Below are 25,849 nucleotides of genomic sequence, written 5' to 3'. Positions count from 1 at the left end.
CCTTTTCAAGCTACACATGTAATGCCATGTCTCTCAGTGAAGAAAGGTGGTCCTGCGTTTGACATGTGTGAACTTATGCTTGTCCCTCCGATCGCCATCCTTCAGGTAGCATGTTTGCATGTCTTTTTTTCTGTTCATGACCGAGTTGGTGAAATAAGCTGTGATGGCCGAGAGGTTAAGGCGTTGGACTCGAAATCCAATGGGGTTTCCCCGCGCAGGTTCGAACCCTGCTCGCAGCGTTTCTTTGACTAGTTGTTCTCCTGCCACCCATTTGAGACCCACGACTGGAATCGGCCAAGGCAGTTGAAACAAACCGTGAAGCCAAATCTTATAGCGCTGTCTCTTCCAGCTGAAGCTGTGGGCCGTTGTGCACGTTTTTCCACTTGTGTGCAGCTGTGATGGCCGTACCCGCCAGTTTCTGGACTGCCTCTGAGGTCCTAACATTCGAACGAGGAGGTCCTAACATTCGAACGAGGTCCGAACCAACTCCTCAACAAGTCCGAACAAGTCCAGACAAGTCCTCAGATTCCTAACGAGATCAAAGAGTTTCAAACGAGGTCCAACCCATAGGTCCAACCACAGATCCGAACAGTAGGTCACGTGACGAGAGAAGGGGCGTGGTTATAGCTTTAGAGCGCTCAAGAGTGGCAGCCATTTTCTTCCACCGCTTGAACACAGCCGAACACGGGGAAACGGTTTGGAAACGTGATTAATATTTGTACAAGCAATACCACAATAAAACAAAAAGGTAAACGATTTAATTTCCCATCCTGTCAGCATGATATTCAACTTATATTTCAGCTTTCTTGTTACGTGGTCGCTTTGCTAACGGAGCTTCAGATTGTTATGGCGTCGCTGTATATTAGCACTGTGTGGCTATGGCGGGGATATTCGTGATATGAATGAATGAAAATATCAACAATAACGTCTTTATTTGTTTAATTACATATACATACACACGTATATGTATAATTGCCTCTGTCTGTTTGTGCCAAGGGGGCAGGCGAACGTTCGGAGAGTGTAGACAGTGCTAGCTAGCCAGTGCTAGCTAGCCATTCCATTGAATCCTATGGGGCGTAAGCGCCACTTTTGACATCAAATAACGTTACAGCTGAAGCGTTTTAAGCCTTTGTACGAACCTTTTCTATTTCCGGAGTAAATACAACATTGTGAGATTGGCGTTATAACCTCGTAACTGTCTTATCGTTAAATAAACGTTTTTCTGAAATCAATGCTAAATTGGTAATGCGCATGCGTCCAGAGAGAGTAAAGCGTCTCTGACTACGTGCCTACGTCACATGTACGACACCTGAGCCTACGCAGGAGACCTATGCAGGAGGTAGAAGACAAAAAAAAAACATTGAAATTACGTGATAGCTCTGTCCATATATTTTACTGTCTAAAGTCTGTGCACACATAGCCTAGCTCGACCGACATTAACCTGTATTGTATGTAATGTTTGCAGATGACGAAGACAGGAAAGCCAGACAGTTACTGGAGGGACATCTGCTTAAAATATGCCCAGGGCAAATTTCATTTTTCAACTGGCAAACGGCCAGGGGCCAAGAAATGGAAAAAGGTCTTGGAGAAAATTGATGCTTGCCCCCTGCAGAGCCATAGCCAAACGTTGGATCTGTTTGGGAGAAGCCTTCAGTGCTCCTGTGGGTTCCACAAGGTAGGTGAAATTTACCAATTGATGTTTGCTGATTTGTTTGTTTTTTCCTCTGGTGGGCTTCAATGATTTTGCAGTAATGTCTGATGTTTTCCAAGCCTATTTTGAAACTTTTTTTTTTAGAGGAAACTAGTAGTGTAGGATTTTTAGTTGCTAGTAGCATGGCCCTCTTTCTGTAACTCTCTCCCCAGCCAGCAGATCTGTCATCAGGCGCTGGGTCCAGTGAGGCAGGAGGAGTTGAGACGGAGGCAGGGCGAGTCCAAGTCAGCACAGAGGTAGGGAGAGGAGGCATGGATACAGGGCGAGGAGACACGGATGCAGGGGGAGTCGGAGACCACACAGGGGCAAGACGAGGAGACAAGGATGCAGTGGGAGTCGGAGACCACACAGAGGCAGGGAGAGGAGACACAGATGCAGGGGCAGTCGGAGACCACACAGAGGCAGGGCGAGGAGACACGGATGCAGGGGGAGTCGGAGACCACACAGGGGCAAGACGAGGAGACAAGGATGCAGTGGGAGTCGGAGACCACACAGAGGCAGGGAGAGGAGACACAGATGCAGGGGGAGTCGGAGACCACACAGAGGCAGGGAGAGGAGACTCGGATGCAGGAGCATCAGTAGCAGGACAGGAAGTGCAGTGCTGCATGTGCAAGCAGCTTGTGGAAGGAGACAAATTTTCAGAGCACCTGTCTGACCACCATACGGATGAGGTGTGTGACACCTGTGGGGCCAAGGTACAGGGTACTGTTGGTCTTTTAAACCACATTCAGTTGGTGCATTACGCAGCATTCATTATGCCATCGCCGCAAAAGCCACCACCGAAGTACTGCAAAAGCAATGCCACCACTAAAGTACTGCCATCAAAGACAACGCCATCTCTGTTCCCAGGTTCTACAGGTAGCTCTGCCACACCACACCACACTACCACCACAAAACTACCACCATCGAGGACGGCACCATCTCTGTTCCCTCCTACAGGTAGCTCTGCTACACCACACCACACTACCACCACAAAACTACCACCATCGAGGACGGCACCATCTCTGTTCCATTCTACAGGTAGCTCTGCTACACCACACCACACTACCACCACAAAACTACCACCATCGAGGACGGCACCATCTCTGTTCCCTCCTACAGGTAGCTCTGCCACACCACACCACACTACCACACCACACCACACTACCACCACAAAACTACTACCAAACATTTGGAAAGGTTTTCTTCCAGAACAGTTTCGTAAAGTTATACAGGAAGCAGATCAGGTGTGGGTTGCGAAATGCCTGTATGAGCCTACAGGGCAGCTGAAGCAAAAAATTAACACCTGCTGGTTTCATCCCCCACTGGAGCCCAAACCATCTCCTCCTGAGCCTGGGTGGTACTACCGGCAGAGATTATTTATCTGGGCACCAATGAGGATGTGGGGTATTCCTTTAAAGTGCCCCCAATGTTCCTGTAAAATGAACAGCTCCGGGATATACAGAAAGGTGAGAGAGGTGATAGACATGGATAGCCGCTATTACCTAGTAGGAGGGGACTATCCTCGTTGCTGCAAATGCTCTCAGCCGGTCTGTCCATGGAGCCAGGAAATACTCTCCCAGGTGGACGTGGCCCACATGACCCTGTTCCCCGCTGTCCTTACTACCCAGCTGGCTTTAGACAAGAAGCTAATGACTTTCCTGAGGCCAAGGACCAGTGGCAACAGCTCCTCATACCTCCAGTCTGCAATACAGGAAGCACACAGCGAGGAGTGGGCATGGCAGACCATTCGCTACCTTTCGGACTGTGAGCGCCATATAAAGATGGCTACCTTTGCTTCCCCTACACCTTTACATCCTCCACTACCATTCAGGCCCCTTCCACTTGCCCAATGGTTCGAGACTGTCCACTCCAATGACATTCTCAGCCATTCGGATGAAATGAAAGGAGTAATCACATCTACGTATGGTAAAGTGCTGAAAATGGATTCAACAAAGAAGGTTAGGTTTTCAACAGTAAAAAACATGTATAATTACAACACAGGAAATTGGTTTACGTCTTAATGCATGTGTTTGTTTTACAGATCACCAAGAAGCTGGCTGGCGAGATCGGCGACAGCGCTGCTTGGATGTCGAACATTGGCAATGAGTTTGGCCAAGTGTTGAACTCTGTTTTAACCACAGGTGAAGGGGCAGGTTTGGAAGAGCTGTGCCAAGGTATTGTGAGGCGGTACTTGAATGCAGGCCAAGTTGAACCTGAGGTCATCTATGTCGACCGTGATTGCTGCAGCCAGTCAGGTGGGTGACACACACACACACACACACACACACACACACACACACACACACACACACACACACACACACACACACACACACACTATTGGAACCATTTGTATTTTTTATTTATTTATTTATTTACAGTGGCACAGGCAATTGGGAGTGTACTTAATCATTGTGTAACCACACACGGGTGTTGTCTGTTATTATGCATGTTTGTTTTTCACAGGTGTGTCTTCTGTGTCAAAACTTTTTCATCCATGGAGGTCTGCAATACGCTTGGATAGTTTCCATTTCATGAGGCGCTTCAATTGCGGCCTCACTACCGAACACCACCCTCTCTACGGCACCTTTTGTGCTAAGCTGTCCTCCTGCGTTTTCGAATGGGACCAGGAGGATGTACAACGACTGAAGGAGGCCAAGAGAGCAGAATGGAAGAGCAGCCACAGCGGACATACTCCAACTGAGCAACAGCTCACGGCCAGCATCAGCCCAGGTGAACTAAAGAGGCACTGCAGGCGGAGGACACGTGGAGTGGAGGAGATGCGGGGCATGATCTCAGGGCTGCTGGAATCTGTTTGGGAGCTCACAGACACCACAGGGCTGCGTCTGGTGAATCATGACCGCATGCGCCACTTATGGGATGTGCAACAGAAGCATCTGAAGTGCCTTCAAGACCCTGCTGGTGTTGCACTATACACTAAGGTGGGGACACTCCAGAAGGGTGGCAAAGAGCTAGATGTCCTTCGGTGTGGTAGGGGGTCCTCCTCCCTAGAAAGTTTCCATCGACACCAGTGTGCTTTTATTCCGGGTACATTTGCATCAACACATACTGTATTGTATGTAGTTTTTAAATGTTATTTTCTGTTCTGATAATGTATAGAACGACGGTCATTATCGGGGTCTGGGGGTGCGCGTCAGGGTCCGTTTCGCCCTGTGACAACCTGTTTCTCAAAAATGAACGGCGTTTTATACATGATCCCTTACTTAAGACTGAGAATGTGTTTTAATTATTCCAAATAACACAACTACCACTGTATACATATGTATTCACTTTACAGTAATGGTTGACTGAACAGAGTATTTTGTTTCTTAGGCTGGCGGTGCAATGCCATGCATATGCAAATGTACATGCTGGAGGGGGCATCAAGGTGGAACATGGGCCGGGCTAAGGAGGCAGTAGACGTGGAGGGGGCCTCAACCTTAAGAAGCTTTGATGTTCGCTTGATGTCCCAGCTCAACAACTTAAGCCAGCGCGTCCATGGTTGTGCTCTGGTGCCAGAGTTCACCCCACCCGGAAAACCTACTGGTAAGAGATCTGAGACCAGAGTATTACATCCCCTCCTCGGTTTCTTGGGCATCCCCCTCAGATGACTTGGGTGCGACGATTGTGCTATTCATGTAGGAGATGGATGTGTATGTGTCCTTTCTTTATCTTTGTGTTTATACTGGTTACAGGTGAGCGCATAGCGGTGGAATATTTATTGTCCCAGACCAACAGAGGTGACCTGCTAGCTCCATCGCAGGTCTCTGAAATCCCCTCGCAGGTGCTGGAGGAGGAGGAGGATGAGCCAGATGACCCCATCAGCATGCCTGACATTGTCGGTCAGTCAGCTGAGATGGGGGCTGGTGATCCAAGTGCTGTGGAGGGTGACCCTGAGCCCGGACCCCTCGTCACAGAGGTCAATAACACTTTCTCAAACACAATATTTTACTGAAGTAAATGTGGTTACAGTTTAACAAAATAAATGAATGTAAAATCAGCATTGCTCTCATATTAGAAACAAGAGTATACATTTATTTGCTTGATTTATTATTTTTTTTTTTTTTTCTTTCTTTCTTTTTTCTCACTTTTCAGACCAGCCAATGTGACTCGAGGGGTGTTGTGGGATGGGAAAAAGTTGATGCCCTTGCAGCCTACCTAGTTGGCTTGAATCGTACCATCACCGCCTTGTCAGCCAAGGAGGAGAGGGACATAGTCCACCTGTACACAGCTCTCCATGCCATGGACACATTACTTTTTACACCAAAATTAAACAAACATACATTCCATGGAATGAGTGAAGCATATAGATGTCTTTCGCTGTTCAGGTACACCCTAAAGGCTAAGAAAAAGGCACATGCATCAGGAGGACCATGGAGAGCACCCAGGAAGCCGAGTGGCTCTGCTCCTGGACAGCAGGCGGCAGAGAGGTGCTTGACCATAATTTGCTATCATTTTGGTTCAATACAAATCATGAATAAATACTTTCACAGTGACACGTGCAGTCTCTTAAGTGTAAATTATTTTATTGCAATCCCTATTGACATTGTCACTTGGTTCTTCATGACTTGACATCCTTGTTCACAGTCCAAATCATATCATCGTTCTCTCCCACAGACTGTACATGACTCACGGCCAAGCAGCCCAGGACCCCGAAGTATACAGGGTCAGTGAGTGTGTTTGCCTCAGACTTGCCAAAGAGTTTGAGCAGTCACGCAACAGGCCAAAGGACACAAAGGGGAAAACCATGCCCATCCCTCAGTCCATTGTCAGCGTCTACAGCCACATCAGACAGCTGCTGGAGGACAGCAGGGTTATCCTGGACCAGACAAACCTGGTTCTGGTGCCGGTTAACAACACTACAGTCTCTTCATGGTATGTGCTATTTCATTTACCTTTTCCATACAGTCAAGACGGTATATAAAGATTTAACCTCAAGAAAAACCTCCACCTGCATGCTTGTTAGAAAATATGTAATAACCTTAGGGAGGGAGGGAGGGATAGGCTTGCATGCATACAATTACGAATGTTTGTCTTGTAGGCTGCTTAGGAGGGACAAGAGGAAGGACAGGGACATGCTCCTGCAAGGCACTGTACTCCCCAAACAGCTGCACCTGGCCGAGGAGCCTCTCCCTGCAATGAACACACTTCCACCTGCCCCTGTGCAACATGCACATGAAGTTATGGTGTTTGAAGAGCCTGAAAACCACGAGGGGGAAGCTTTCCCCCGCCAGCGCACTCTAGCGGCAAACAAGACTGCGTGCTCTCCACCGTCTCCACCTCCCCAGTTCCCTCCACAATTTGAGCCAGCTTCTCCGGTCCAGCAGGCCCCTCCGTTCCAGCAGGCCCCTCCGTTCCAGCAGGCTCCTCCGTTCCCGTATGCGCCTCCCTTTCCGCAGGCCCCTCCGTTCCAGCAGGCCCCTCCGTTTCCATATGCGCCTCCGTTTCCGTATGCGCCTCCCTTTCCGCATGCCCCTCCGTTCCAGCAGGCCCCTCCGTTCCAGCAGGCCCCTCCGTTTACGTATGCTCCTCCATTTCCGCATGCTCCACCATATCCGCATGCACCTCCATTGCAGCAAGGTCCTCCAGAGTGCCTCCCATCCCAGCCAAGGCAACGTGCCTGGAGGCTGAATAAAGCTGCCAAGGAGGATGAGGAGCTATTGTCAAGGGGAGAACCACCACGGAAGAGGCTGACTAAGGAAAAATACCACTATACCTGCAAGGGGTGTGGCCAGGAAAAAAATAAAAGTACTGGACATACCCAGTTGAAGGGGAAATGGTACTGTCCTTCATCGGGACAGACAATCACAGAGTGGAAGAGCTCATTGTAAATATGTATAATTGTTGTGTGTATATAGTCGTTTAAATATTTGTTGTATATAGTTTAAATATTTGTATAGTTGTTTATCAGTGTATATAGTTGTTCATTGTTCAAGTAAGTATTATGTATATAGTTTATAGTTTATATAATTGTTGTGTATATAGTTGTTTATATAATTATTGTATATAGTTGTTTAAATAATTGTTGCTGGAGGTGTAAAAAAGGGAAAAAACTCTATTGGAGGTGCTGGTCTTTGTAAAAAAAAAAAGAAAGAAAACCTTTATTGAAGGTGTTGGTGTTATGAAGAAAAAAAACCTTTATTGGAGGCATTCGTTCTTAAAAAAAAAAAAAAAAAAACACCTTTTGGTGTGTTCTGTTATCAAAAACAAAACGCGTTCACAAAAACACAACTCTTGTGGTGTAATAGTAACACAGCCATCCTTTGGGTGGAAGATTCCAGGTGCAAATCCTGGCAAGAGTGTGCACCTTGTTGGACCAATCAGTATTTAATTAAGAAATTATTTATGACAATTTAAACTGCATTTCCTCATATTGTTATTATTACAATCACAACAATGCATTTTTATCCTTACTCCTCCCATTTGTATCTATTTTTAAGCAATATCTGATATTCATAGCACTTAAAAATAAGGGTTTGCATTAATTGAAAGATGTTCCTATCGGGGATCGAACCGGCGACTTTCTGATTTTTCCTCTCTTTTCTTTTCTTCTTTTCCCCCCTTTTCCCCCTTTTTTTCCTTTTTCTTCCCCCCTCCTTGCAGTCCCTTTTGCCCCATTTTTGGCCGAGTGGTTAAGGCGATGGACTGCTAATCCATTGTGCTCTGCACGCGTGGGTTCGAATCCCATCCTCGTCGGGCACATCCGTAAGGAGGGTGTACTCTCCTTCCAAGATGAGAGTTTTGTCGGAGGGGATATTTTGGGCCTCACTTCATGAAAGTCACATGAGTTTCAGTTTTTCTGTCCTTGTTGGGAATTCTGACCTATTTTGGCGAAAAAAAATAGCCATGTATATAAGTGACGAGGTGGCCGAGTGGTTAAGGCGATGGACTGCTAATCCATTGTGCTCTGCACGCGTGGGTTCGAATCCCATCCTCGTCGTTTGCATCCGCACAGCGGCTCTCCCTCTTTCCAATGTGACAGGGTCGTATTTTCTGACCTCTCACAATTGCTCCTACATTATCGGCAACCACAATGCCTTTCCGGTGGAAAACTTTCCAATAAAGCTGCCCCAGTGACGAGGTGGCCGAGTGGTTAAGGCGATGGACTGCTAATCCATTGTGCTCTGCACGCGTGGGTTCGAATCCCATCCTCGTCGTTTGCATCTGCTCAGGGGGTCTCCCTCTTTCTATTGTGACAGTATTGTCAAGGGTTGTATTTTCTGACCTCTCACAACTGTGCCAACATAATCAGCAACCTCAACCAACACCTATCTGTTGGAAAACTCTCCAATGCAGCTGACCCAGTGACGAGGTGGCCGAGTGGTTAAGGCGATGGACTGCTAATCCATTGTGCTCTGCACGCATGGGTTCGAATCCCATCCTCGTCGGGCACATCCGTAAGGAGGGTGTACTCTCCTTCCAAGATGAGAGTTTTGTCGGAGGGGATATTTTGGGCCTCACTTCATGAAAGTCACATGAGTTTCAGTTTTTCTGTCCTTGTTGGGAATTCTGACCTATTTTGTCGAAAAAAAATAGCCATGTGCATAAGTCACGAGGTGGCCGAGTGGTGAAGGTGATGGACTGCTAATCCATTGTGCTCTGCACGCGTGGGTTCGAATCCCATCCTCGTCGTTTGCATCCGCACAGCGGCTCTCCCTCTTTCCAATGTGACAGGGTCGTATTTTCTGACCTCTCACAATTGCTCCTACGTTATCGGCAACCACAATGCCTTTCCGGTGGAAAACTATCCAATAAAGCTGCCCCAGTGACGAGGTGGCCGAGTGGTTAAGGCGATGGACTGCTAATCCATTGTGCTCTGCACGCGTGGGTTCGAATCCCATCCTCGTCGTTTGCGTCTGCACAGGGGGTGTCCCTCTTTCTATTGTGACAGTATTGTCAAGGGTTGTATTTTCTGACCTCTCACAACTGTGCCAACATAATCAGCAACCTTAACCAACACCTATCTGTTGGAAAACTTTCCAATGCAGCTGACCCAGTGACGAGGTGGCCGAGTGGTTAAGGCGATGGACTGCTAATCCATTGTGCTATGCACGCGTGGGTTCGAATCCCATCCTCGTCGGGCACATCCGTAAGATGGGTGTACTCTCCTTCCAAGATGAGAGTTTTGTCGGAGGGGATATTTTGGGCCTCACTTCATGAAAGTCACATGAGTTTCAGTTTTTCTGTCCTTGTTGGGAATTCTGACCTATTTTGTCGAAAAAAAATAGCCATGTGCATAAGTGACGAGGTGGCCGAGTGGTTAAGGCGATGGACTGCTAATCCATTGTGCTCTGCACGCGTGGGTTCGAATCCCTACCTCGTCGTTTGCATCCGCACAGCGGCTCTCCCTCTTTCCAATGTGACAGGGTCGTATTTTCTGACCTCTCACAATTGCTCCTACGTTATCGGCAACCACAATGCCTTTCCGGTGGAAAACTTTCCAATAAAGCTGCCCCAGTGACGAGGTGGCCGAGTGGTTAAGGCGATGGACTGCTAATCCATTGTGCTCTAAAAGCGTGGGTTCGAATCCCATCCTCGTCGTTTGCATCTGCACATGGGGTCTCCTTCTTTCTATTGTGACAGTATTGTCAAGGGTTGTATTTTCTGACCTCTCACAACTGTGCCAACATAATCAGCAACCTCAACCAACACCTATCTGTTGGAAAACTCTCCAATGCAGCTGACCCAGTGACGAGGTGGCCGAGTGGTTAAGGCGATGGATTGCTAATCCATTGTGCTCTGCACGCGTGGGTTCGAATCCCATCCTCGTCGGGCACATCCGTTAGGAGGGTGTACTCTCCTTCCAAGATGAGAGTTTTGTCGGAGGGGATATTTTGGGCCTCACTTCATGAAAGTCACATGAGTTTCAGTTTTTCTGTCCTTGTTGGGAATTCTGACCTATTTTGGCGAAAAAAAATAGCCATGTATATAAGTGACGAGGTGGCCGAGTGGTTAAGGCGATGGACTGCTAATCCATTGTGCTCTGCACGCGTGGGTTCGAATCCCATCCTCGTCGTTTGCATCCGCACAGCGGCTCTCCCTCTTTCCAATGTGACAGGGTCGTATTTTCTGACCTCTCACAATTGCTCCTACGTTATCGGCAACCACAATGCCTTTCCGGTGGAAAACTTTCCAATAAAGCTGCCCCAGTGACGAGGTGGCCGAGTGTTTAAGGCGATGGACTGCTAATCCATTGTGCCCTGCACGCGTGGGTTCGAATCCCATCCTCATCGCTTGCATCTGCACAGGGGGTCTCCATCTTTCTATTGTGACAGTATTGTCAAGGGTTGTATTTTCTGACCTCTCACAACTGTGCCAACATAATCAGCAACCTCAACCAACACCTATCTGTTGGAAAACTTTCCAATGCAGCTGACCCAGTGACGAGGTGGCCGAGTGGTTAAGGCGATGGACTGCTAATCCATTGTGCTCTGCACGCGTGGGTTCGAATCCCATCCTCTTCGGGCACATCCGTAAGGAGGGTGTACTCTCCTTCCAAGATGAGAGTTTTGTCGGAGGGGATATTTTGGGCCTCACTTCATGAAAGTCACATGAGTTTCAGTTTTTCTGTCCTTGTTGGGAATTCTGACCTATTTTGTCGAAAAAAAATAGCCATGTGAATAAGTGAAGAGGTGGCCGAGTGGTTAAGGCGATGGACTGCTAATCCATTGTGCTCTGCACGCCTGGGTTCGAATCCCATCCTCGTCGTTTGCATCCGCACAGCGGCTCTGCCTCTTTCCAATGTGACAGGGTCGTATTTTCTGACCTCTCACAATTGCTCCTACGTTATCGGCAACCACAATGCCTTTCCGGTGGAAAACTTTCCAATAAAGCTGCCCCAGTGACGAGGTGGCCGAGTGGTTAAGGCGATGGACTGCTAATCCATTGTGCTCTGCACGCGTGGGTTCGAATCCCATCCTCGTCGTTTGCATCTGCACAGGGGGTCTCCCTCTTTCTATTGTGACAGTATTGTCAAGGGTTGTATTTTCTGACCTCTCACAACTGTGCCAACATAATCAGCAACCTCAACCAACACCTATCTGTTGGAAAACTCTCCAATGCAGCTGACCCAGTGACGAGGTGGCCGAGTGGTTAAGGCGATGGACTGCTAATCCATTGTGCTCTGCACGCGTGGGTTCGAATCCCATCCTCGTCGGGCACATCCTTAAGGAGGGTGTACTCTCCTTCCAAGATGAGAGTTTTGTCGGAGGGGATATTTTGGGCCTCACTTCATGAAAGTCACATGAGTTTCAGTTTTTCTGTCCTTGTTGGGAATTCTGACCTATTTTGTCGAAAAAAAATAGCCATGTGCATAAGTCACGAGGTGGCCGAGTGGTTAAGGCGATGGACTGCTAATCCATTGTGCTCAGCACGCGTGGGTTCGAATCCCATCCTCGTCGTTTGCAGGCGATGGACTGCTAATCCATTGTGCTCTGCACGCGTGGGTTCGAATCCCATCCTGGTCGTTTGCATCCGCACAGCGGCTCTCCCTCTTTCCAATGTGACAGGGTCGTATTTTCTGACCTCTCACAATTGCTCCTACGTTATCGGCAACCACAATGCCTTTCCGGTGGAAAACTTTCCAATAAAGCTGCCCCAGTGACGAGGTGGCCGAGTGGTTAAGGCGATGGACTGCTAATCCATTGTGCTCTGCACGCGTGGGTTCGAATCCCATCCTCGTTGTTTGCATCTGCACAGGGGGTCTCCCTCTTTCTATTGTGACAGTATTGTCAAGGGTTGTATTTTCTGACCTCTCACAACTGTGCCAACATAATCAGCAACCTCAACCAACACCTATCTGTTGGAAAACTTTCCAATGCAGCTGACCCAGTGACGAGGTGGCCGAGTGGTTAAGGCGATGGACTGCTAATCCATTGTGCTATGCACGCGTGGGTTCGAATCCCATCCTCGTCGGGCACATCCGTAAGGAGGGTGTACTCTCCTTCCAAGATGAGAGTTTTGTCGGAGGGGATATTTTGGGCCTCACTTCATGAAAGTCACATGAGTTTCAGTTTTTCTGTCCTTGTTGGGAATTCTGACCTATTTTGTCGAAAAAAAATAGCCATGTGCATAAGTGACGAGGTGGCCGAGTGGTTAAGGCGATGGACTGCTAATCCATTGTGCTCTGCACGCGTGGGTTCGAATCCCATCCTCGTCGTTTGCATCCGCACAGCGGCTCTCCCTCTTTCCAATGTGACAGGGTCGTATTTTCTGACCTCTCACAATTGCTCCTACGTTATCGGCAACCACAATGCCTTTCCGGTGGAAAACTTTCCAATAAAGCTGCCCCAGTGACGAGGTGGCCGAGTGGTTAAGGCGATGGACTGCTAATCCATTGTGCTCTGCACGCGTGGGTTCGAATCCCATCCTCGTCGTTTGCGTCTGCACAGGGGGTCTCCCTCTTTCTATTGTGACAGTATTGTCAAGGGTTGTATTTTCTAACCTCTCACAACTGTGCCAACATAATCAGCAACCTCAACCAACACCTATCTGTTGGAAAACTCTCCAATGCAGCTGACCCAGTGACGAGGTGGCCGAGTGGTTAAGGCGATGGACTGCTAATCCATTGTGCTCAGCACGCGTGGGTTCGAATCCCATCCTCGTCGTTTGCAGGCGATGGACTGCTAATCCATTGTGCTCTGCACGCGTGGGTTCGAATCCCATCCTCGTCGTTTGCATCCGCACAGCGGCTCTCCCTCTTTCCAATGTGACAGGGTCGTATTTTCTGACCTCTCACAATTGCTCCTACGTTATCGGCAACCACAATGCCTTTCCGGTGGAAAACTATCCAATAAAGCTGCCCCAGTGACGAGGTGGCCGAGTGGTTAAGGCGATGGACTGCTAATCCATTGTGCTCTGCACGCGTGGGTTCGAATCCCATCCTCGTCGTTTGCGTCTGCACAGGGGGTGTCCCTCTTTCTATTGTGACAGTATTGTCAAGGGTTGTATTTTCTGACCTCTCACAACTGTGCCAACATAATCAGCAACCTTAACCAACACCTATCTGTTGGAAAACTTTCCAATGCAGCTGACCCAGTGACGAGGTGGCCGAGTGGTTAAGGCGATGGACTGCTAATCCATTGTGCTATGCACGCGTGGGTTCGAATCCCATCCTCGTCGGGCACATCCGTAAGATGGGCGTACTCTCCTTCCAAGATGAGAGTTTTGTCGGAGGGGATATTTTGGGCCTCACTTCATGAAAGTCACATGAGTTTCAGTTTTTCTGTCCTTGTTGGGAATTCTGACCTATTTTGTCGGAAAAAAATAGCCATGTGCATAGGTGACGAGGTGGCCGAGTGGTTAAGGCGATGGACTGCTAATCCATTGTGCTCTGCACGCGTGGGTTCGAATCCCATCCTCGTCGTTTGCATCCGCACAGCGGCTCTCCCTCTTTCCAATGTGACAGGGTCGTATTTTCTGACCTCTCACAATTGCTCCTACGTTATCGGCAACCACAATGCCTTTCCGGTGGAAAACTTTCCAATAAAGCTGCCCCAGTGACGAGGTGGCCGAGTGGTTAAGGCGATGGACTGCTAATCCATTGTGCTCTGCACGCGTGGGTTCGAATCCCATCCTCGTCGTTTGCATCTGCACAGGGGGTCTCCCTCTTTCTATTGTGACAGTATTGTCAAGGGTTGTATTTTCTAACCTCTCACAACTGTGCCAACATAATCAGCAACCTCAACCAACACCTATCTGTTGGAAAACTCTCCAATGCAGCTGACCCAGTGACGAGGTGGCCGAGTGGTTAAGGCGATGGACTGCTAATCCATTGTGCTCAGCACGCGTGGGTTCGAATCCCATCCTCGTCGTTTGCAGGCGATGGACTGCTAATCCATTGTGCTCTGCACGCGTGGGTTCGAATCCCATCCTCGTCGTTTCCATCCGCACAGCGGCTCTCCCTCTTTCCAATGTGACAGGGTCGTATTTTCTGACCTCTCACAATTGCTCCTACGTTATCGGCAACCACAATGCCTTTCCGGTGGAAAACTTTCCAATAAAGCTGCCCCAGTGACGAGGTGGCCGAGTGGTTAAGGCGATGGACTGCTAATCCATTGTGCTCTGCACGCGTGGGTTCGAATCCCATCCTCGTCGTTTGCATCTGCACAGGGGGTCTCCCTCTTTCTATTGTGACAGTATTGTCAAGGGTTGTATTTTCTGACCTCTCACAACTGTGCCAACATAATCAGCAACCTCAACCAACACCTATCTGTTGGAAAACTCTCCAATGCAGCTGACCCAGTGACGAGGTGGCCGAGTGGTTAAGGCGATGGACTGCTAATCCATTGTGCTATCCACGCGTGGGTTCGAATCCCATCCTCGTCGGGCACATCCGTAAGGAGGGTGTACTCTCCTTCCAAGATGAGAGTTTTGTCGGAGGGGATATTTTGGGCCTCACTTCATGAAAGTCACATGAGTTTCAGTTTTTCTGTCCTTGTTGGGAATTCTGACCTATTTTGTCGAAAAAAAATAGCCATATGCATAAGTGATGAGGTGGCCGAGTGGTTAAGGCGATGGACTGCTAATCCATTGTGCTCTGCACGCGTGGGTTCGAATCCCATCCTCGTCGTTTGCATCTGCACAGGGGGTCTCCCTCTTTCTATTGTGACAGTATTGTCAAGGGTTGTATTTTCTGACCTCTCACAACTGTGCCAACATAATCAGCAACCTCAACCAACACCTATCTGTTGGAAAACTTTCCAATGCAGCTGACCCAGTGACGAGGTGGCCGAGTGGTTAAGGCGATGGACTGCTAATCCATTGTGCTCTGCACGCGTGGGTTCGAATCCCATCCTCGTCGGGCACATCCGTAAGGAGGGTGTACTCTCCTTCCAAGATGAGAGTTTTGTCGGAGGGGATATTTTGGGCCTCACTTCATGAAAGTCACATGAGTTTCAGTTTTTCTGTCCTTGTTGGGAATTCTGACCTATTTTGTCGAAAAAAAATAGCCATGTGCATAAGTGACGAGGTGGCCGAGTGGTTAAGGCGATGGACTGCTAATCCATTGTGCTCTGCACGCGTGGGTTCGAATCCAATCCTCGTCGTTTGCATCCGCACAGCGGCTCTCCCTCTTTCCAATGTGACAGGGTCGTATTTTCTGACCTCTCACAATTGCTCCTACGTTATCGGCAACCACAATGCCTTTCCGGTGGAAAACTTTCCAATAAAGCTGCCCCAGTGACGAGGTGGCCGAGTGGTTAAGGCGATGGACTGCTAATCCATTGTGCTCTGCACGCGTGGGTTCGAATCCCATCCTCGTCGTTTGCATCTGCACAGGGGGTCTCCCTCTTTCTATTGTGACAGTATTGTCAAGGGTTGTATTTTCTGACCTCTCACAACTGTGCCAACATAATCAGCAACCTCAACCAACACCTATCTGTTGGAAAACTTTCCAATGCAGCTGACCCAGTGACGAGGTGGCCGAGTGGTTAAGGCGATGGACTGCTAATCCATTGTGCTCTGCACGCGTGGGTTCGAATCCCATCCTCGTCGGGCACATCCGTAAGGAGGGTGTACTCTCCTTCCAAGATGAGAGTTTTGTCGGAGGGGATATTTTGGGCCTCACTTCATGAAAGTCACATGAGTTTCAGTTTTTCTGTCCTTGTTGGGAATTCTGACCTATTTTGTCGAAAAAAAATAGCCATATGCATAAGTGACGAGGTGGCCGAGTGGTTAAGGCGATGGACTGCTAATCCATTGTGCTCTGCACGCGTGGGTTCGAATCCCATCCTCGTCGTTTGCATCCGCACAGCGGCTCTCCCTCTTTCCAATGTGACAGGGTCGTATTTTCTGACCTCTCACAATTGCTCCTACGTTATCGGCAACCACAATGCCTTTCCGGTGGAAAACTATCCAATAAAACTGCCCCAGTGACGAGGTGGCCGAGTGGTTAAGGCGATGGACTGCTAATCCATTGTGCTCTGCACGCGTGGGTTCGAATCCCATCCTCGTCGTTTGCATCTGCACAGGGGGTCTCCCTCTTTCTATTGTGACAGTATTGTCAAGGGTTGTATTTTCTGACCTCTCACAACTGTGCCAACATAATCAGCAACCTCAACCAACACCTATCTGTTGGAAAACTTTCCAATGCAGCTGACCCAGTGACGAGGTGGCCGAGTGGTTAAGGCGATGGACTGCTAATCCATTGTGCTCTGCACGCGTGGGTTCGAATCCCATCCTCGTCGGGCACATCCGTAAGGAGGGTGTACTCTCCTTCCAAGATGAGAGTTTTGTCGGAGGGGATATTTTGGGCCTCACTTCATGAAAGTCACATGAGTTTCAGTTTTTCTGTCCTTGTTGGGAATTCTGACCTATTTTGTCGAAAAAAAATAGCCATGTGCATAAGTGACGAGGTGGCCGAGTGGTTAAGGCGATGGACTGCTAATCCATTGTGCTCTGCACGCGTGGGTTCGAATCCCATCCTCGTCGTTTGCATCCGCACAGAGGCTCTCCCTCTTTCCAATGTGACAGGGTCGTATTTTCTGACCTCTCACAATTGCTCCTACGTTATCGGCAACCACAATGCCTTTCCGGTGGAAAACTTTCCAATAAAGCTGCCCCAGTGACGAGGTGGCCGAGTGGTTAAGGCGATGGACTGCTAATCCATTGTGCTCTGCACGCGTGGGTTCGAATCCCATCCTCGTCGTTTGCATCTGCACAGGGGGTCTCCCTCTTTCTATTGTGACAGTATTGTCAAGGGTTGTATTTTCTGACCTCTCACAACTGTGCCAACATAATCAGCAACCTCAACCAACACCTATCTGTTGGAAAACTTTCCAATGCAGCTGACCCAGTGACGAGGTGGCCGAGTGGTTAAGGCGATGGACTGCTAATCCATTGTGCTCTGCACGCGTGGGTTCGAATCCCATCCTCGTCGGGCACATCCGTAAGGAGGGTGTACTCTCCTTCCAAGATGAGAGTTTTGTCGGAGGGGATATTTTGGGCCTCACTTCATGAAAGTCACATGAGTTTCAGTTTTTCTGTCCTTGTTGGGAATTCTGACCTATTTTGTCGAAAAAAAATAGCCATGTGCATAAGTGACGAGGTGGCCGAGTGGTTAAGGCGATGGACTGCTAATCCATTGTGCTCTGCACGCGTGGGTTCGAATCCAATCCTCGTCGTTTGCATCCGCACAGCGGCTCTCCCTCTTTCCAATGTGACAGGGTCGTATTTTCTGACCTCTCACAATTGCTCCTACGTTATCGGCAACCACAATGCCTTTCCGGTGGAAAACTTTCCAATAAAGCTGCCCCAGTGACGAGGTGGCCGAGTGGTTAAGGCGATGGACTGCTAATCCATTGTGCTCTGCACGCGTGGGTTCGAATCCCATCCTCGTCGTTTGCATCTGCACAGGGGGTCTCCCTCTTTCTATTGTGACAGTATTGTCAAGGGTTGTATTTTCTGACCTCTCACAACTGTGCCAACATAATCAGCAACCTCAACCAACACCTATCTGTTGGAAAACTTTCCAATGCAGCTGACCCAGTGACGAGGTGGCCGAGTGGTTAAGGCGATGGACTGCTAATCCATTGTGCTCTGCACGCGTGGGTTCGAATCCCATCCTCGTCGGGCACATCCGTAAGGAGGGTGTACTCTCCTTCCAAGATGAGAGTTTTGTCGGAGGGGATATTTTGGGCCTCACTTCATGAAAGTCACATGAGTTTCAGTTTTTCTGTCCTTGTTGGGAATTCTGACCTATTTTGTCGAAAAAAAATAGCCATATGCATAAGTGACGAGGTGGCCGAGTGGTTAAGGCGATGGACTGCTAATCCATTGTGCTCTGCACGCGTGGGTTCGAATCCCATCCTCGTCGTTTGCATCCGCACAGCGGCTCTCCCTCTTTCCAATGTGACAGGGTCGTATTTTCTGACCTCTCACAATTGCTCCTACGTTATCGGCAACCACAATGCCTTTCCGGTGGAAAACTATCCAATAAAACTGCCCCAGTGACGAGGTGGCCGAGTGGTTAAGGCGATGGACTGCTAATCCATTGTGCTCTGCACGCGTGGGTTCGAATCCCATCCTCGTCGTTTGCATCTGCACAGGGGGTCTCCCTCTTTCTATTGTGACAGTATTGTCAAGGGTTGTATTTTCTGACCTCTCACAACTGTGCCAACATAATCAGCAACCTCAACCAACACCTATCTGTTGGAAAACTTTCCAATGCAGCTGACCCAGTGACGAGGTGGCCGAGTGGTTAAGGCGATGGACTGCTAATCCATTGTGCTCTGCACGCGTGGGTTCGAATCCCATCCTCGTCGGGCACATCCGTAAGGAGGGTGTACTCTCCTTCCAAGATGAGAGTTTTGTCGGAGGGGATATTTTGGGCCTCACTTCATGAAAGTCACATGAGTTTCAGTTTTTCTGTCCTTGTTGGGAATTCTGACCTATTTTGTCGAAAAAAAATAGCCATGTGCATAAGTGACGAGGTGGCCGAGTGGTTAAGGCGATGGACTGCTAATCCATTGTGCTCTGCACGCGTGGGTTCGAATCCCATCCTCGTCGTTTGCATCTGCACAGGGGGTCTCCCTCTTTCTATTGTGACAGTATTGTCAAGGGTTGTATTTTCTGACCTCTCACAACTGTGCCAACATAATCAGCAACCTCAACCAACACCTATCTGTTGGAAAACTTTCCAATGCAGCTGACCCAGTGACGAGGTGGCCGAGTGGTTAAGGCGATGGACTGCTAATCCATTGTGCTCTGCACGCGTGGGTTCGAATCCCATCCTCGTCGGGCACATCCGTAAGGAGGGTGTACTCTCCTTCCAAGATGAGAGTTTTGTCGGAGGGGATATTTTGGGCCTCACTTCATGAAAGTCACATGAGTTTCAGTTTTTCTGTCCTTGTTGGGAATTCTGACCTATTTTGTCGAAAAAAAATAGCCATGTGCATAAGTGACGAGGTGGCCGAGTGGTTAAGGCGATGGACTGCTAATCCATTGTGCTCTGCACGCGTGGGTTCGAATCCAATCCTCGTCGTTTGCATCCGCACAGCGGCTCTCCCTCTTTCCAATGTGACAGGGTCGTATTTTCTGACCTCTCACAATTGCTCCTACGTTATCGGCAACCACAATGCCTTTCCGGTGGAAAACTTTCCAATAAAGCTGCCCCAGTGACGAGGTGGCCGAGTGGTTAAGGCGATGGACTGCTAATCCATTGTGCTCTGCACGCGTGGGTTCGAATCCCATCCTCGTCGTTTGCATCTGCACAGGGGGTCTCCCTCTTTCTATTGTGACAGTATTGTCAAGGGTTGTATTTTCTGACCTCTCACAACTGTGCCAACATAATCAGCAACCTCAACCAACACCTATCTGTTGGAAAACTTTCCAATGCAGCTGACCCAGTGACGAGGTGGCCGAGTGGTTAAGGCGATGGACTGCTAATCCATTGTGCTCTGCACGCGTGGGTTCGAATCCCATCCTCGTCGGGCACATCCGTAAGGAGGGTGTACTCTCCTTCCAAGATGAGAGTTTTGTCGGAGGGGATATTTTGGGCCTCACTTCATGAAAGTCACATGAGTTTCAGTTTTTCTGTCCTTGTTGGGAATTCTGACCTATTTTGTCGAAAAAAAATAGCCATGTGCATAAGTGACGAGGTGGCCGAGTGGTTAAGGCGATGGACTGCTAATCCATTGTGCTCTGCACGCGTGGGTTCGAATCCCATCCTCGTCGTTTGCATCCGCACAGCGGCTCTCCCTCTTTCCAATGTGACAGGGTCGTATTTTCTGACCTCTCACAATTGCTCCTACGTTATCGGCAACCACAATGCCTTTCCGGTGGAAAACTATCCAATAAAACTGCCCCAGTGACGAGGTGGCCGAGTGGTTAAGGCGATGGACTGCTAATCCATTGTGCTCTGCACGCGTGGGTTCGAATCCCATCCTCGTCGTTTGCATCTGCACAGGGGGTCTCCCTCTTTCTATTGTGACAGTATTGTCAAGGGTTGTATTTTCTGACCTCTCACAACTGTGCCAACATAATCAGCAACCTCAACCAACACCTATCTGTTGGAAAACTTTCCAATGCAGCTGACCCAGTGACGAGGTGGCCGAGTGGTTAAGGCGATGGACTGCTAATCCATTGTGCTCTGCACGCGTGGGTTCGAATCCCATCCTCGTCGGGCACATCCGTAAGGAGGGTGTACTCTCCTTCCAAGATGAGAGTTTTGTCGGAGGGGATATTTTGGGCCTCACTTCATGAAAGTCACATGAGTTTCAGTTTTTCTGTCCTTGTTGGGAATTCTGACCTATTTTGTCGAAAAAAAATAGCCATGTGCATAAGTGACGAGGTGGCCGAGTGGTTAAGGCGATGGACTGCTAATCCATTGTGCTCTGCACGCGTGGGTTCGAATCCAATCCTCGTCGTTTGCATCCGCACAGCGGCTCTCCCTCTTTCCAATGTGACAGGGTCGTATTTTCTGACCTCTCACAATTGCTCCTACGTTATCGGCAACCACAATGCCTTTCCGGTGGAAAACTTTCCAATAAAGCTGCCCCAGTGACGAGGTGGCCGAGTGGTTAAGGCGATGGACTGCTAATCCATTGTGCTCTGCACGCGTGGGTTCGAATCCCATCCTCGTCGTTTGCATCTGCACAGGGGGTCTCCCTCTTTCTATTGTGACAGTATTGTCAAGGGTTGTATTTTCTGACCTCTCACAACTGTGCCAACATAATCAGCAACCTCAACCAACACCTATCTGTTGGAAAACTTTCCAATGCAGCTGACCCAGTGACGAGGTGGCCGAGTGGTTAAGGCGATGGACTGCTAATCCATTGTGCTCTGCACGCGTGGGTTCGAATCCCATCCTCGTCGGGCACATCCGTAAGGAGGGTGTACTCTCCTTCCAAGATGAGAGTTTTGTCGGAGGGGATATTTTGGGCCTCACTTCATGAAAGTCACATGAGTTTCAGTTTTTCTGTCCTTGTTGGGAATTCTGACCTATTTTGTCGAAAAAAAATAGCCATATGCATAAGTGACGAGGTGGCCGAGTGGTTAAGGCGATGGACTGCTAATCCATTGTGCTCTGCACGCGTGGGTTCGAATCCCATCCTCGTCGTTTGCATCCGCACAGCGGCTCTCCCTCTTTCCAATGTGACAGGGTCGTATTTTCTGACCTCTCACAATTGCTCCTACGTTATCGGCAACCACAATGCCTTTCCGGTGGAAAACTATCCAATAAAACTGCCCCAGTGACGAGGTGGCCGAGTGGTTAAGGCGATGGACTGCTAATCCATTGTGCTCTGCACGCGTGGGTTCGAATCCCATCCTCGTCGTTTGCATCTGCACAGGGGGTCTCCCTCTTTCTATTGTGACAGTATTGTCAAGGGTTGTATTTTCTGACCTCTCACAACTGTGCCAACATAATCAGCAACCTCAACCAACACCTATCTGTTGGAAAACTTTCCAATGCAGCTGACCCAGTGACGAGGTGGCCGAGTGGTTAAGGCGATGGACTGCTAATCCATTGTGCTCTGCACGCGTGGGTTCGAATCCCATCCTCGTCGGGCACATCCGTAAGGAGGGTGTACTCTCCTTCCAAGATGAGAGTTTTGTCGGAGGGGATATTTTGGGCCTCACTTCATGAAAGTCACATGAGTTTCAGTTTTTCTGTCCTTGTTGGGAATTCTGACCTATTTTGTCGAAAAAAAATAGCCATGTGCATAAGTGACGAGGTGGCCGAGTGGTTAAGGCGATGGACTGCTAATCCATTGTGCTCTGCACGCGTGGGTTCGAATCCCATCCTCGTCGTTTGCATCCGCACAGCGGCTCTCCCTCTTTCCAATGTGACAGGGTCGTATTTTCTGACCTCTCACAATTGCTCCTACGTTATCGGCAACCACAATGCCTTTCCGGTGGAAAACTTTCCAATAAAGCTGCCCCAGTGACGAGGTGGCCGAGTGGTTAAGGCGATGGACTGCTAATCCATTGTGCTCTGCACGCGTGGGTTCGAATCCCATCCTCGTCGTTTGCATCTGCACAGGGGGTCTCCCTCTTTCTATTGTGACAGTATTGTCAAGGGTTGTATTTTCTGACCTCTCACAACTGTGCCAACATAATCAGCAACCTCAACCAACACCTATCTGTTGGAAAACTTTCCAATGCAGCTGACCCAGTGACGAGGTGGCCGAGTGGTTAAGGCGATGGACTGCTAATCCATTGTGCTCTGCACGCGTGGGTTCGAATCCCATCCTCGTCGGGCACATCCGTAAGGAGGGTGTACTCTCCTTCCAAGATGAGAGTTTTGTCGGAGGGGATATTTTGGGCCTCACTTCATGAAAGTCACATGAGTTTCAGTTTTTCTGTCCTTGTTGGGAATTCTGACCTATTTTGTCGAAAAAAAATAGCCATGTGCATAAGTGACGAGGTGGCCGAGTGGTTAAGGCGATGGACTGCTAATCCATTGACCTCTGCACGCGTGGGTTCGAATCCCATCCTCGTCGTTTGCATCCGCACAGCGGCTCTCCCTCTTTCCAATGTGACAGGGTCGTATTTTCTGACCTCTCACAATTGCTCCTACGTTATCGGCAACCACAATGCCTTTCCGGTGGAAAACTTTCCAATAAAGCTGCCCCAGTGACGAGGTGGCCGAGTGGTTAAGGCGATGGACTGCTAATCCATTGTGCTCTGCACGCGTGGGTTCGAATCCCATCCTCGTCGTTTGCATCTGCACAGGGGGTCTCCCTCTTTCTATTGTGACAGTATTGTCAAGGGTTGTATTTTCTGACCTCTCACAACTGTGCCAACATAATCAGCAACCTCAACCAACACCTATCTGTTGGAAAACTTTCCAATGCAGCTGACCCAGTGACGAGGTGGCCGAGTGGTTAAGGCGATGGACTGCTAATCCATTGTGCTCTGCACGCGTGGGTTCGAATCCCATCCTCGTCGGGCACATCCGTAAGGAGGGTGTACTCTCCTTCCAAGATGAGAGTTTTGTCGGAGGGGATATTTTGGGCCTCACTTCATGAAAGTCACATGAGTTTCAGTTTTTCTGTCCTTGTTGGGAATTCTGACCTATTTTGTCGAAAAAAAATAGCCATGTGCATAAGTGACGAGGTGGCCGAGTGGTTAAGGCGATGGACTGCTAATCCATTGTTCTCTGCACGCGTGGGTTCGAATCCAATCCTCGTCGTTTGCATCCGCACAGCGGCTCTCCCTCTTTCCAATGTGACAGGGTCGTATTTTCTGACCTCTCACAATTGCTCCTACGTTATCGGCAACCACAATGCCTTTCCGGTGGAAAACTTTCCAATAAAGCTGCCCCAGTGACGAGGTGGCCGAGTGGTTAAGGCGATGGACTGCTAATCCATTGTGCTCTGCACGCTTGGGTTCGAATCCCATCCTCGTCGTTTGCATCTGCACAGGGGGTCTCCCTCTTTCTATTGTGACAGTATTGTCAAGGGTTGTATTTTCTGACCTCTCACAACTGTGCCAACATAATCAGCAACCTCAACCAACACCTATCTGTTGGAAAACTTTCCAATGCAGCTGACCCAGTGACGAGGTGGCCGAGTGGTTAAGGCGATGGACTGCTAATCCATTGTGCTCTGCACGCGTGGGTTCGAATCCCATCCTCGTCGGGCACATCCGTAAGGAGGGTGTACTCTCCTTCCAAGATGAGAGTTTTGTCGGAGGGGATATTTTGGGCCTCACTTCATGAAAGTCACATGAGTTTCAGTTTTTCTGTCCTTGTTGGGAATTCTGACCTATTTTGTCGAAAAAAAATAGCCATATGCATAAGTGACGAGGTGGCCGAGTGGTTAAGGCGATGGACTGCTAATCCATTGTGCTCTGCACGCGTGGGTTCGAATCCCATCCTCGTCGTTTGCATCCGCACAGCGGCTCTCCCTCTTTCCAATGTGACAGGGCCGATTTTCTGACCTCTCACAATTGCTCCTACGTTATCGGCAACCACAATGCCTTTCCGGTGGAAAACTATCCAATAAAACTGCCCCAGTGACGAGGTGGCCGAGTGGTTAAGGCGATGGACTGCTAATCCATTGTGCTCTGCACGCGTGGGTTCGAATCCCATCCTCGTTGTTTGCATCTGCACAGGGGGTCTCCCTCTTTCTATTGTGACAGTATTGTCAAGGGTTGTATTTTCTGACCTCTCACAACTGTGCCAACATAATCAGCAACCTCAACCAACACCTATCTGTTGGAAAACTTTCCAATGCAGCTGACACAGTGACGAGGTGGCCGAGTGGTTAAGGCGATGGACTGCTAATCCATTGTGCTCTGCACGCGTGGGTTCGAATCCCATCCTCGTCGGGCACATCCGTAAGGAGGGTGTACTCTCCTTCCAAGATGAGAGTTTTGTCGGAGGGGATATTTTGGGCCTCACTTCATGAAAGTCACATGAGTTTCAGTTTTTCTGTCCTTGTTGGGAATTCTGACCTATTTTGTCGAAAAAAAATAGTCATGTGCATAAGTGACGAGGTGGCCGAGTGGTTAAGGCGATGGACTGCTAATCCATTGTGCTCTGCACGCGTGGGTTCGAATCCCATCCTCGTCGTTTGCATCCGCACAGCGGCTCTCCCTCTTTCCAATGTGACAGGGTCGTATTTTCTGACCTCTCACAATTGCTCCTACGTTATCGGCAACCACAATGCCTTTCCGGTGGAAAACTTTCCAATAAAGCTGCCCCAGTGACGAGGTGGCCGAGTGGTTAAGGCGATGGACTGCTAATCCATTGTGCTCTGCACGCGTGGGTTCGAATCCCATCCTCGTCGTTTGCATCTGCACAGGGGGTCTCCCTCTTTCTATTGTGACAGTATTGTCAAGGGTTGTATTTTCTGACCTCTCACAACTGTGCCAACATAATCAGCAACCTCAACCAACACCTATCTGTTGGAAAACTTTCCAATGCAGCTGACCCAGTGACGAGGTGGCCGAGTGGTTAAGGCGATGGACTGCTAATCCATTGTGCTCTGCACGCGTGGGTTCGAATCCCATCCTCGTCGGGCACATCCGTAAGGAGGGTGCACTCTCCTTCCAAGATGAGAGTTTTGTCGGAGGGGATATTTTGGGCCTCACTTCATGAAAGTCACATGAGTTTCAGTTTTTCTGTCCTTGTTGGGAATTCTGACCTATTTTGTCGAAAAAAAATAGCCATGTGCATAAGTGACGAGGTGGCCGAGTGGTTAAGGCGATGGA

At 49.1% G+C, this 25,849-nt stretch overlaps 2 protein-coding genes and 58 non-coding genes across 60 annotated transcripts; all 60 read left to right on the top strand.

The window, feature by feature from the left end:
• The first annotated feature begins 157 nt into the window (after positions 1-157).
• trnas-cga (transfer RNA serine (anticodon CGA)) lies at positions 158-239 on the top strand. The gene has a single exon. It is a non-coding gene; the product is annotated as a tRNA-Ser (tRNA).
• A 4,431-nt stretch (positions 240-4,670) lies between these two features.
• On the top strand, positions 4,671-6,131 carry LOC134060501 (uncharacterized). Its single transcript, XM_062517232.1, has 5 exons — positions 4,671-4,741; positions 5,027-5,239; positions 5,389-5,612; positions 5,789-5,916; positions 6,035-6,131. The coding sequence occupies exons 2-5, from the start codon at positions 5,044-5,046 to the stop codon at positions 6,129-6,131; spliced, it is 645 nt and encodes a 214-aa protein (XP_062373216.1). The 5' UTR covers positions 4,671-4,741; positions 5,027-5,043.
• LOC134060387 (uncharacterized) lies at positions 6,026-7,896 on the top strand. Its single transcript, XM_062517080.1, has 3 exons — positions 6,026-6,123; positions 6,311-6,568; positions 6,735-7,896. The coding sequence occupies exons 2-3, from the start codon at positions 6,318-6,320 to the stop codon at positions 7,522-7,524; spliced, it is 1,041 nt and encodes a 346-aa protein (XP_062373064.1). The 5' UTR covers positions 6,026-6,123; positions 6,311-6,317; the 3' UTR covers positions 7,525-7,896.
• A 655-nt stretch (positions 7,897-8,551) lies between these two features.
• On the top strand, positions 8,552-8,633 carry trnas-gcu (transfer RNA serine (anticodon GCU)). The gene has a single exon. It is a non-coding gene; the product is annotated as a tRNA-Ser (tRNA).
• Positions 8,634-8,768: 135 nt separating this feature from the next.
• trnas-gcu (transfer RNA serine (anticodon GCU)) lies at positions 8,769-8,850 on the top strand. Its single transcript has one exon. It is a non-coding gene; the product is annotated as a tRNA-Ser (tRNA).
• Positions 8,851-8,999: 149 nt separating this feature from the next.
• Positions 9,000-9,081, top strand: trnas-gcu (transfer RNA serine (anticodon GCU)). The gene has a single exon. It is a non-coding gene; the product is annotated as a tRNA-Ser (tRNA).
• A 379-nt stretch (positions 9,082-9,460) lies between these two features.
• On the top strand, positions 9,461-9,542 carry trnas-gcu (transfer RNA serine (anticodon GCU)). Its single transcript has one exon. It is a non-coding gene; the product is annotated as a tRNA-Ser (tRNA).
• A 149-nt stretch (positions 9,543-9,691) lies between these two features.
• On the top strand, positions 9,692-9,773 carry trnas-gcu (transfer RNA serine (anticodon GCU)). Its single transcript has one exon. It is a non-coding gene; the product is annotated as a tRNA-Ser (tRNA).
• A 610-nt stretch (positions 9,774-10,383) lies between these two features.
• trnas-gcu (transfer RNA serine (anticodon GCU)) lies at positions 10,384-10,465 on the top strand. Its single transcript has one exon. It is a non-coding gene; the product is annotated as a tRNA-Ser (tRNA).
• Positions 10,466-10,627: 162 nt separating this feature from the next.
• Positions 10,628-10,709, top strand: trnas-gcu (transfer RNA serine (anticodon GCU)). The gene has a single exon. It is a non-coding gene; the product is annotated as a tRNA-Ser (tRNA).
• Positions 10,710-11,536: 827 nt separating this feature from the next.
• trnas-gcu (transfer RNA serine (anticodon GCU)) lies at positions 11,537-11,618 on the top strand. The gene has a single exon. It is a non-coding gene; the product is annotated as a tRNA-Ser (tRNA).
• Positions 11,619-11,767: 149 nt separating this feature from the next.
• Positions 11,768-11,849, top strand: trnas-gcu (transfer RNA serine (anticodon GCU)). The gene has a single exon. It is a non-coding gene; the product is annotated as a tRNA-Ser (tRNA).
• A 676-nt stretch (positions 11,850-12,525) lies between these two features.
• On the top strand, positions 12,526-12,607 carry trnas-gcu (transfer RNA serine (anticodon GCU)). Its single transcript has one exon. It is a non-coding gene; the product is annotated as a tRNA-Ser (tRNA).
• A 162-nt stretch (positions 12,608-12,769) lies between these two features.
• Positions 12,770-12,851, top strand: trnas-gcu (transfer RNA serine (anticodon GCU)). The gene has a single exon. It is a non-coding gene; the product is annotated as a tRNA-Ser (tRNA).
• A 135-nt stretch (positions 12,852-12,986) lies between these two features.
• trnas-gcu (transfer RNA serine (anticodon GCU)) lies at positions 12,987-13,068 on the top strand. The gene has a single exon. It is a non-coding gene; the product is annotated as a tRNA-Ser (tRNA).
• A 149-nt stretch (positions 13,069-13,217) lies between these two features.
• Positions 13,218-13,299, top strand: trnas-gcu (transfer RNA serine (anticodon GCU)). The gene has a single exon. It is a non-coding gene; the product is annotated as a tRNA-Ser (tRNA).
• Positions 13,300-13,500: 201 nt separating this feature from the next.
• On the top strand, positions 13,501-13,582 carry trnas-gcu (transfer RNA serine (anticodon GCU)). Its single transcript has one exon. It is a non-coding gene; the product is annotated as a tRNA-Ser (tRNA).
• A 149-nt stretch (positions 13,583-13,731) lies between these two features.
• On the top strand, positions 13,732-13,813 carry trnas-gcu (transfer RNA serine (anticodon GCU)). The gene has a single exon. It is a non-coding gene; the product is annotated as a tRNA-Ser (tRNA).
• A 162-nt stretch (positions 13,814-13,975) lies between these two features.
• On the top strand, positions 13,976-14,057 carry trnas-gcu (transfer RNA serine (anticodon GCU)). The gene has a single exon. It is a non-coding gene; the product is annotated as a tRNA-Ser (tRNA).
• A 135-nt stretch (positions 14,058-14,192) lies between these two features.
• Positions 14,193-14,274, top strand: trnas-gcu (transfer RNA serine (anticodon GCU)). Its single transcript has one exon. It is a non-coding gene; the product is annotated as a tRNA-Ser (tRNA).
• A 149-nt stretch (positions 14,275-14,423) lies between these two features.
• trnas-gcu (transfer RNA serine (anticodon GCU)) lies at positions 14,424-14,505 on the top strand. Its single transcript has one exon. It is a non-coding gene; the product is annotated as a tRNA-Ser (tRNA).
• Positions 14,506-14,706: 201 nt separating this feature from the next.
• Positions 14,707-14,788, top strand: trnas-gcu (transfer RNA serine (anticodon GCU)). The gene has a single exon. It is a non-coding gene; the product is annotated as a tRNA-Ser (tRNA).
• Positions 14,789-15,412: 624 nt separating this feature from the next.
• Positions 15,413-15,494, top strand: trnas-gcu (transfer RNA serine (anticodon GCU)). Its single transcript has one exon. It is a non-coding gene; the product is annotated as a tRNA-Ser (tRNA).
• A 379-nt stretch (positions 15,495-15,873) lies between these two features.
• trnas-gcu (transfer RNA serine (anticodon GCU)) lies at positions 15,874-15,955 on the top strand. The gene has a single exon. It is a non-coding gene; the product is annotated as a tRNA-Ser (tRNA).
• A 149-nt stretch (positions 15,956-16,104) lies between these two features.
• On the top strand, positions 16,105-16,186 carry trnas-gcu (transfer RNA serine (anticodon GCU)). Its single transcript has one exon. It is a non-coding gene; the product is annotated as a tRNA-Ser (tRNA).
• Positions 16,187-16,348: 162 nt separating this feature from the next.
• trnas-gcu (transfer RNA serine (anticodon GCU)) lies at positions 16,349-16,430 on the top strand. Its single transcript has one exon. It is a non-coding gene; the product is annotated as a tRNA-Ser (tRNA).
• Positions 16,431-16,565: 135 nt separating this feature from the next.
• Positions 16,566-16,647, top strand: trnas-gcu (transfer RNA serine (anticodon GCU)). Its single transcript has one exon. It is a non-coding gene; the product is annotated as a tRNA-Ser (tRNA).
• A 149-nt stretch (positions 16,648-16,796) lies between these two features.
• trnas-gcu (transfer RNA serine (anticodon GCU)) lies at positions 16,797-16,878 on the top strand. The gene has a single exon. It is a non-coding gene; the product is annotated as a tRNA-Ser (tRNA).
• A 162-nt stretch (positions 16,879-17,040) lies between these two features.
• Positions 17,041-17,122, top strand: trnas-gcu (transfer RNA serine (anticodon GCU)). Its single transcript has one exon. It is a non-coding gene; the product is annotated as a tRNA-Ser (tRNA).
• A 135-nt stretch (positions 17,123-17,257) lies between these two features.
• On the top strand, positions 17,258-17,339 carry trnas-gcu (transfer RNA serine (anticodon GCU)). The gene has a single exon. It is a non-coding gene; the product is annotated as a tRNA-Ser (tRNA).
• A 149-nt stretch (positions 17,340-17,488) lies between these two features.
• Positions 17,489-17,570, top strand: trnas-gcu (transfer RNA serine (anticodon GCU)). Its single transcript has one exon. It is a non-coding gene; the product is annotated as a tRNA-Ser (tRNA).
• A 379-nt stretch (positions 17,571-17,949) lies between these two features.
• Positions 17,950-18,031, top strand: trnas-gcu (transfer RNA serine (anticodon GCU)). Its single transcript has one exon. It is a non-coding gene; the product is annotated as a tRNA-Ser (tRNA).
• Positions 18,032-18,180: 149 nt separating this feature from the next.
• trnas-gcu (transfer RNA serine (anticodon GCU)) lies at positions 18,181-18,262 on the top strand. The gene has a single exon. It is a non-coding gene; the product is annotated as a tRNA-Ser (tRNA).
• Positions 18,263-18,424: 162 nt separating this feature from the next.
• Positions 18,425-18,506, top strand: trnas-gcu (transfer RNA serine (anticodon GCU)). Its single transcript has one exon. It is a non-coding gene; the product is annotated as a tRNA-Ser (tRNA).
• Positions 18,507-18,641: 135 nt separating this feature from the next.
• trnas-gcu (transfer RNA serine (anticodon GCU)) lies at positions 18,642-18,723 on the top strand. The gene has a single exon. It is a non-coding gene; the product is annotated as a tRNA-Ser (tRNA).
• Positions 18,724-18,872: 149 nt separating this feature from the next.
• On the top strand, positions 18,873-18,954 carry trnas-gcu (transfer RNA serine (anticodon GCU)). Its single transcript has one exon. It is a non-coding gene; the product is annotated as a tRNA-Ser (tRNA).
• Positions 18,955-19,116: 162 nt separating this feature from the next.
• On the top strand, positions 19,117-19,198 carry trnas-gcu (transfer RNA serine (anticodon GCU)). Its single transcript has one exon. It is a non-coding gene; the product is annotated as a tRNA-Ser (tRNA).
• Positions 19,199-19,347: 149 nt separating this feature from the next.
• trnas-gcu (transfer RNA serine (anticodon GCU)) lies at positions 19,348-19,429 on the top strand. Its single transcript has one exon. It is a non-coding gene; the product is annotated as a tRNA-Ser (tRNA).
• A 379-nt stretch (positions 19,430-19,808) lies between these two features.
• Positions 19,809-19,890, top strand: trnas-gcu (transfer RNA serine (anticodon GCU)). Its single transcript has one exon. It is a non-coding gene; the product is annotated as a tRNA-Ser (tRNA).
• Positions 19,891-20,039: 149 nt separating this feature from the next.
• trnas-gcu (transfer RNA serine (anticodon GCU)) lies at positions 20,040-20,121 on the top strand. The gene has a single exon. It is a non-coding gene; the product is annotated as a tRNA-Ser (tRNA).
• Positions 20,122-20,283: 162 nt separating this feature from the next.
• On the top strand, positions 20,284-20,365 carry trnas-gcu (transfer RNA serine (anticodon GCU)). Its single transcript has one exon. It is a non-coding gene; the product is annotated as a tRNA-Ser (tRNA).
• Positions 20,366-20,500: 135 nt separating this feature from the next.
• On the top strand, positions 20,501-20,582 carry trnas-gcu (transfer RNA serine (anticodon GCU)). The gene has a single exon. It is a non-coding gene; the product is annotated as a tRNA-Ser (tRNA).
• Positions 20,583-20,731: 149 nt separating this feature from the next.
• On the top strand, positions 20,732-20,813 carry trnas-gcu (transfer RNA serine (anticodon GCU)). Its single transcript has one exon. It is a non-coding gene; the product is annotated as a tRNA-Ser (tRNA).
• Positions 20,814-21,192: 379 nt separating this feature from the next.
• On the top strand, positions 21,193-21,274 carry trnas-gcu (transfer RNA serine (anticodon GCU)). Its single transcript has one exon. It is a non-coding gene; the product is annotated as a tRNA-Ser (tRNA).
• A 149-nt stretch (positions 21,275-21,423) lies between these two features.
• Positions 21,424-21,505, top strand: trnas-gcu (transfer RNA serine (anticodon GCU)). The gene has a single exon. It is a non-coding gene; the product is annotated as a tRNA-Ser (tRNA).
• A 162-nt stretch (positions 21,506-21,667) lies between these two features.
• On the top strand, positions 21,668-21,749 carry trnas-gcu (transfer RNA serine (anticodon GCU)). The gene has a single exon. It is a non-coding gene; the product is annotated as a tRNA-Ser (tRNA).
• A 135-nt stretch (positions 21,750-21,884) lies between these two features.
• Positions 21,885-21,966, top strand: trnas-gcu (transfer RNA serine (anticodon GCU)). The gene has a single exon. It is a non-coding gene; the product is annotated as a tRNA-Ser (tRNA).
• A 149-nt stretch (positions 21,967-22,115) lies between these two features.
• trnas-gcu (transfer RNA serine (anticodon GCU)) lies at positions 22,116-22,197 on the top strand. The gene has a single exon. It is a non-coding gene; the product is annotated as a tRNA-Ser (tRNA).
• A 162-nt stretch (positions 22,198-22,359) lies between these two features.
• Positions 22,360-22,441, top strand: trnas-gcu (transfer RNA serine (anticodon GCU)). The gene has a single exon. It is a non-coding gene; the product is annotated as a tRNA-Ser (tRNA).
• A 135-nt stretch (positions 22,442-22,576) lies between these two features.
• On the top strand, positions 22,577-22,658 carry trnas-gcu (transfer RNA serine (anticodon GCU)). Its single transcript has one exon. It is a non-coding gene; the product is annotated as a tRNA-Ser (tRNA).
• Positions 22,659-22,807: 149 nt separating this feature from the next.
• trnas-gcu (transfer RNA serine (anticodon GCU)) lies at positions 22,808-22,889 on the top strand. The gene has a single exon. It is a non-coding gene; the product is annotated as a tRNA-Ser (tRNA).
• Positions 22,890-23,268: 379 nt separating this feature from the next.
• Positions 23,269-23,350, top strand: trnas-gcu (transfer RNA serine (anticodon GCU)). Its single transcript has one exon. It is a non-coding gene; the product is annotated as a tRNA-Ser (tRNA).
• A 149-nt stretch (positions 23,351-23,499) lies between these two features.
• Positions 23,500-23,581, top strand: trnas-gcu (transfer RNA serine (anticodon GCU)). The gene has a single exon. It is a non-coding gene; the product is annotated as a tRNA-Ser (tRNA).
• A 610-nt stretch (positions 23,582-24,191) lies between these two features.
• Positions 24,192-24,273, top strand: trnas-gcu (transfer RNA serine (anticodon GCU)). Its single transcript has one exon. It is a non-coding gene; the product is annotated as a tRNA-Ser (tRNA).
• Positions 24,274-24,435: 162 nt separating this feature from the next.
• trnas-gcu (transfer RNA serine (anticodon GCU)) lies at positions 24,436-24,517 on the top strand. Its single transcript has one exon. It is a non-coding gene; the product is annotated as a tRNA-Ser (tRNA).
• A 134-nt stretch (positions 24,518-24,651) lies between these two features.
• Positions 24,652-24,733, top strand: trnas-gcu (transfer RNA serine (anticodon GCU)). Its single transcript has one exon. It is a non-coding gene; the product is annotated as a tRNA-Ser (tRNA).
• A 149-nt stretch (positions 24,734-24,882) lies between these two features.
• trnas-gcu (transfer RNA serine (anticodon GCU)) lies at positions 24,883-24,964 on the top strand. The gene has a single exon. It is a non-coding gene; the product is annotated as a tRNA-Ser (tRNA).
• A 162-nt stretch (positions 24,965-25,126) lies between these two features.
• trnas-gcu (transfer RNA serine (anticodon GCU)) lies at positions 25,127-25,208 on the top strand. Its single transcript has one exon. It is a non-coding gene; the product is annotated as a tRNA-Ser (tRNA).
• Positions 25,209-25,343: 135 nt separating this feature from the next.
• trnas-gcu (transfer RNA serine (anticodon GCU)) lies at positions 25,344-25,425 on the top strand. The gene has a single exon. It is a non-coding gene; the product is annotated as a tRNA-Ser (tRNA).
• A 149-nt stretch (positions 25,426-25,574) lies between these two features.
• trnas-gcu (transfer RNA serine (anticodon GCU)) lies at positions 25,575-25,656 on the top strand. The gene has a single exon. It is a non-coding gene; the product is annotated as a tRNA-Ser (tRNA).
• Positions 25,657-25,849: the final 193 nt, after the last annotated feature.

The sequence above is a fragment of the Sardina pilchardus genome, chromosome 16, assembly GCF_963854185.1.
Source record: "Sardina pilchardus chromosome 16, fSarPil1.1, whole genome shotgun sequence".
NCBI classification, from domain to species: Eukaryota; Metazoa; Chordata; class Actinopteri; order Clupeiformes; family Clupeidae; genus Sardina; species Sardina pilchardus.
This window is presented reverse-complemented; position numbering and strand designations above follow the sequence as displayed.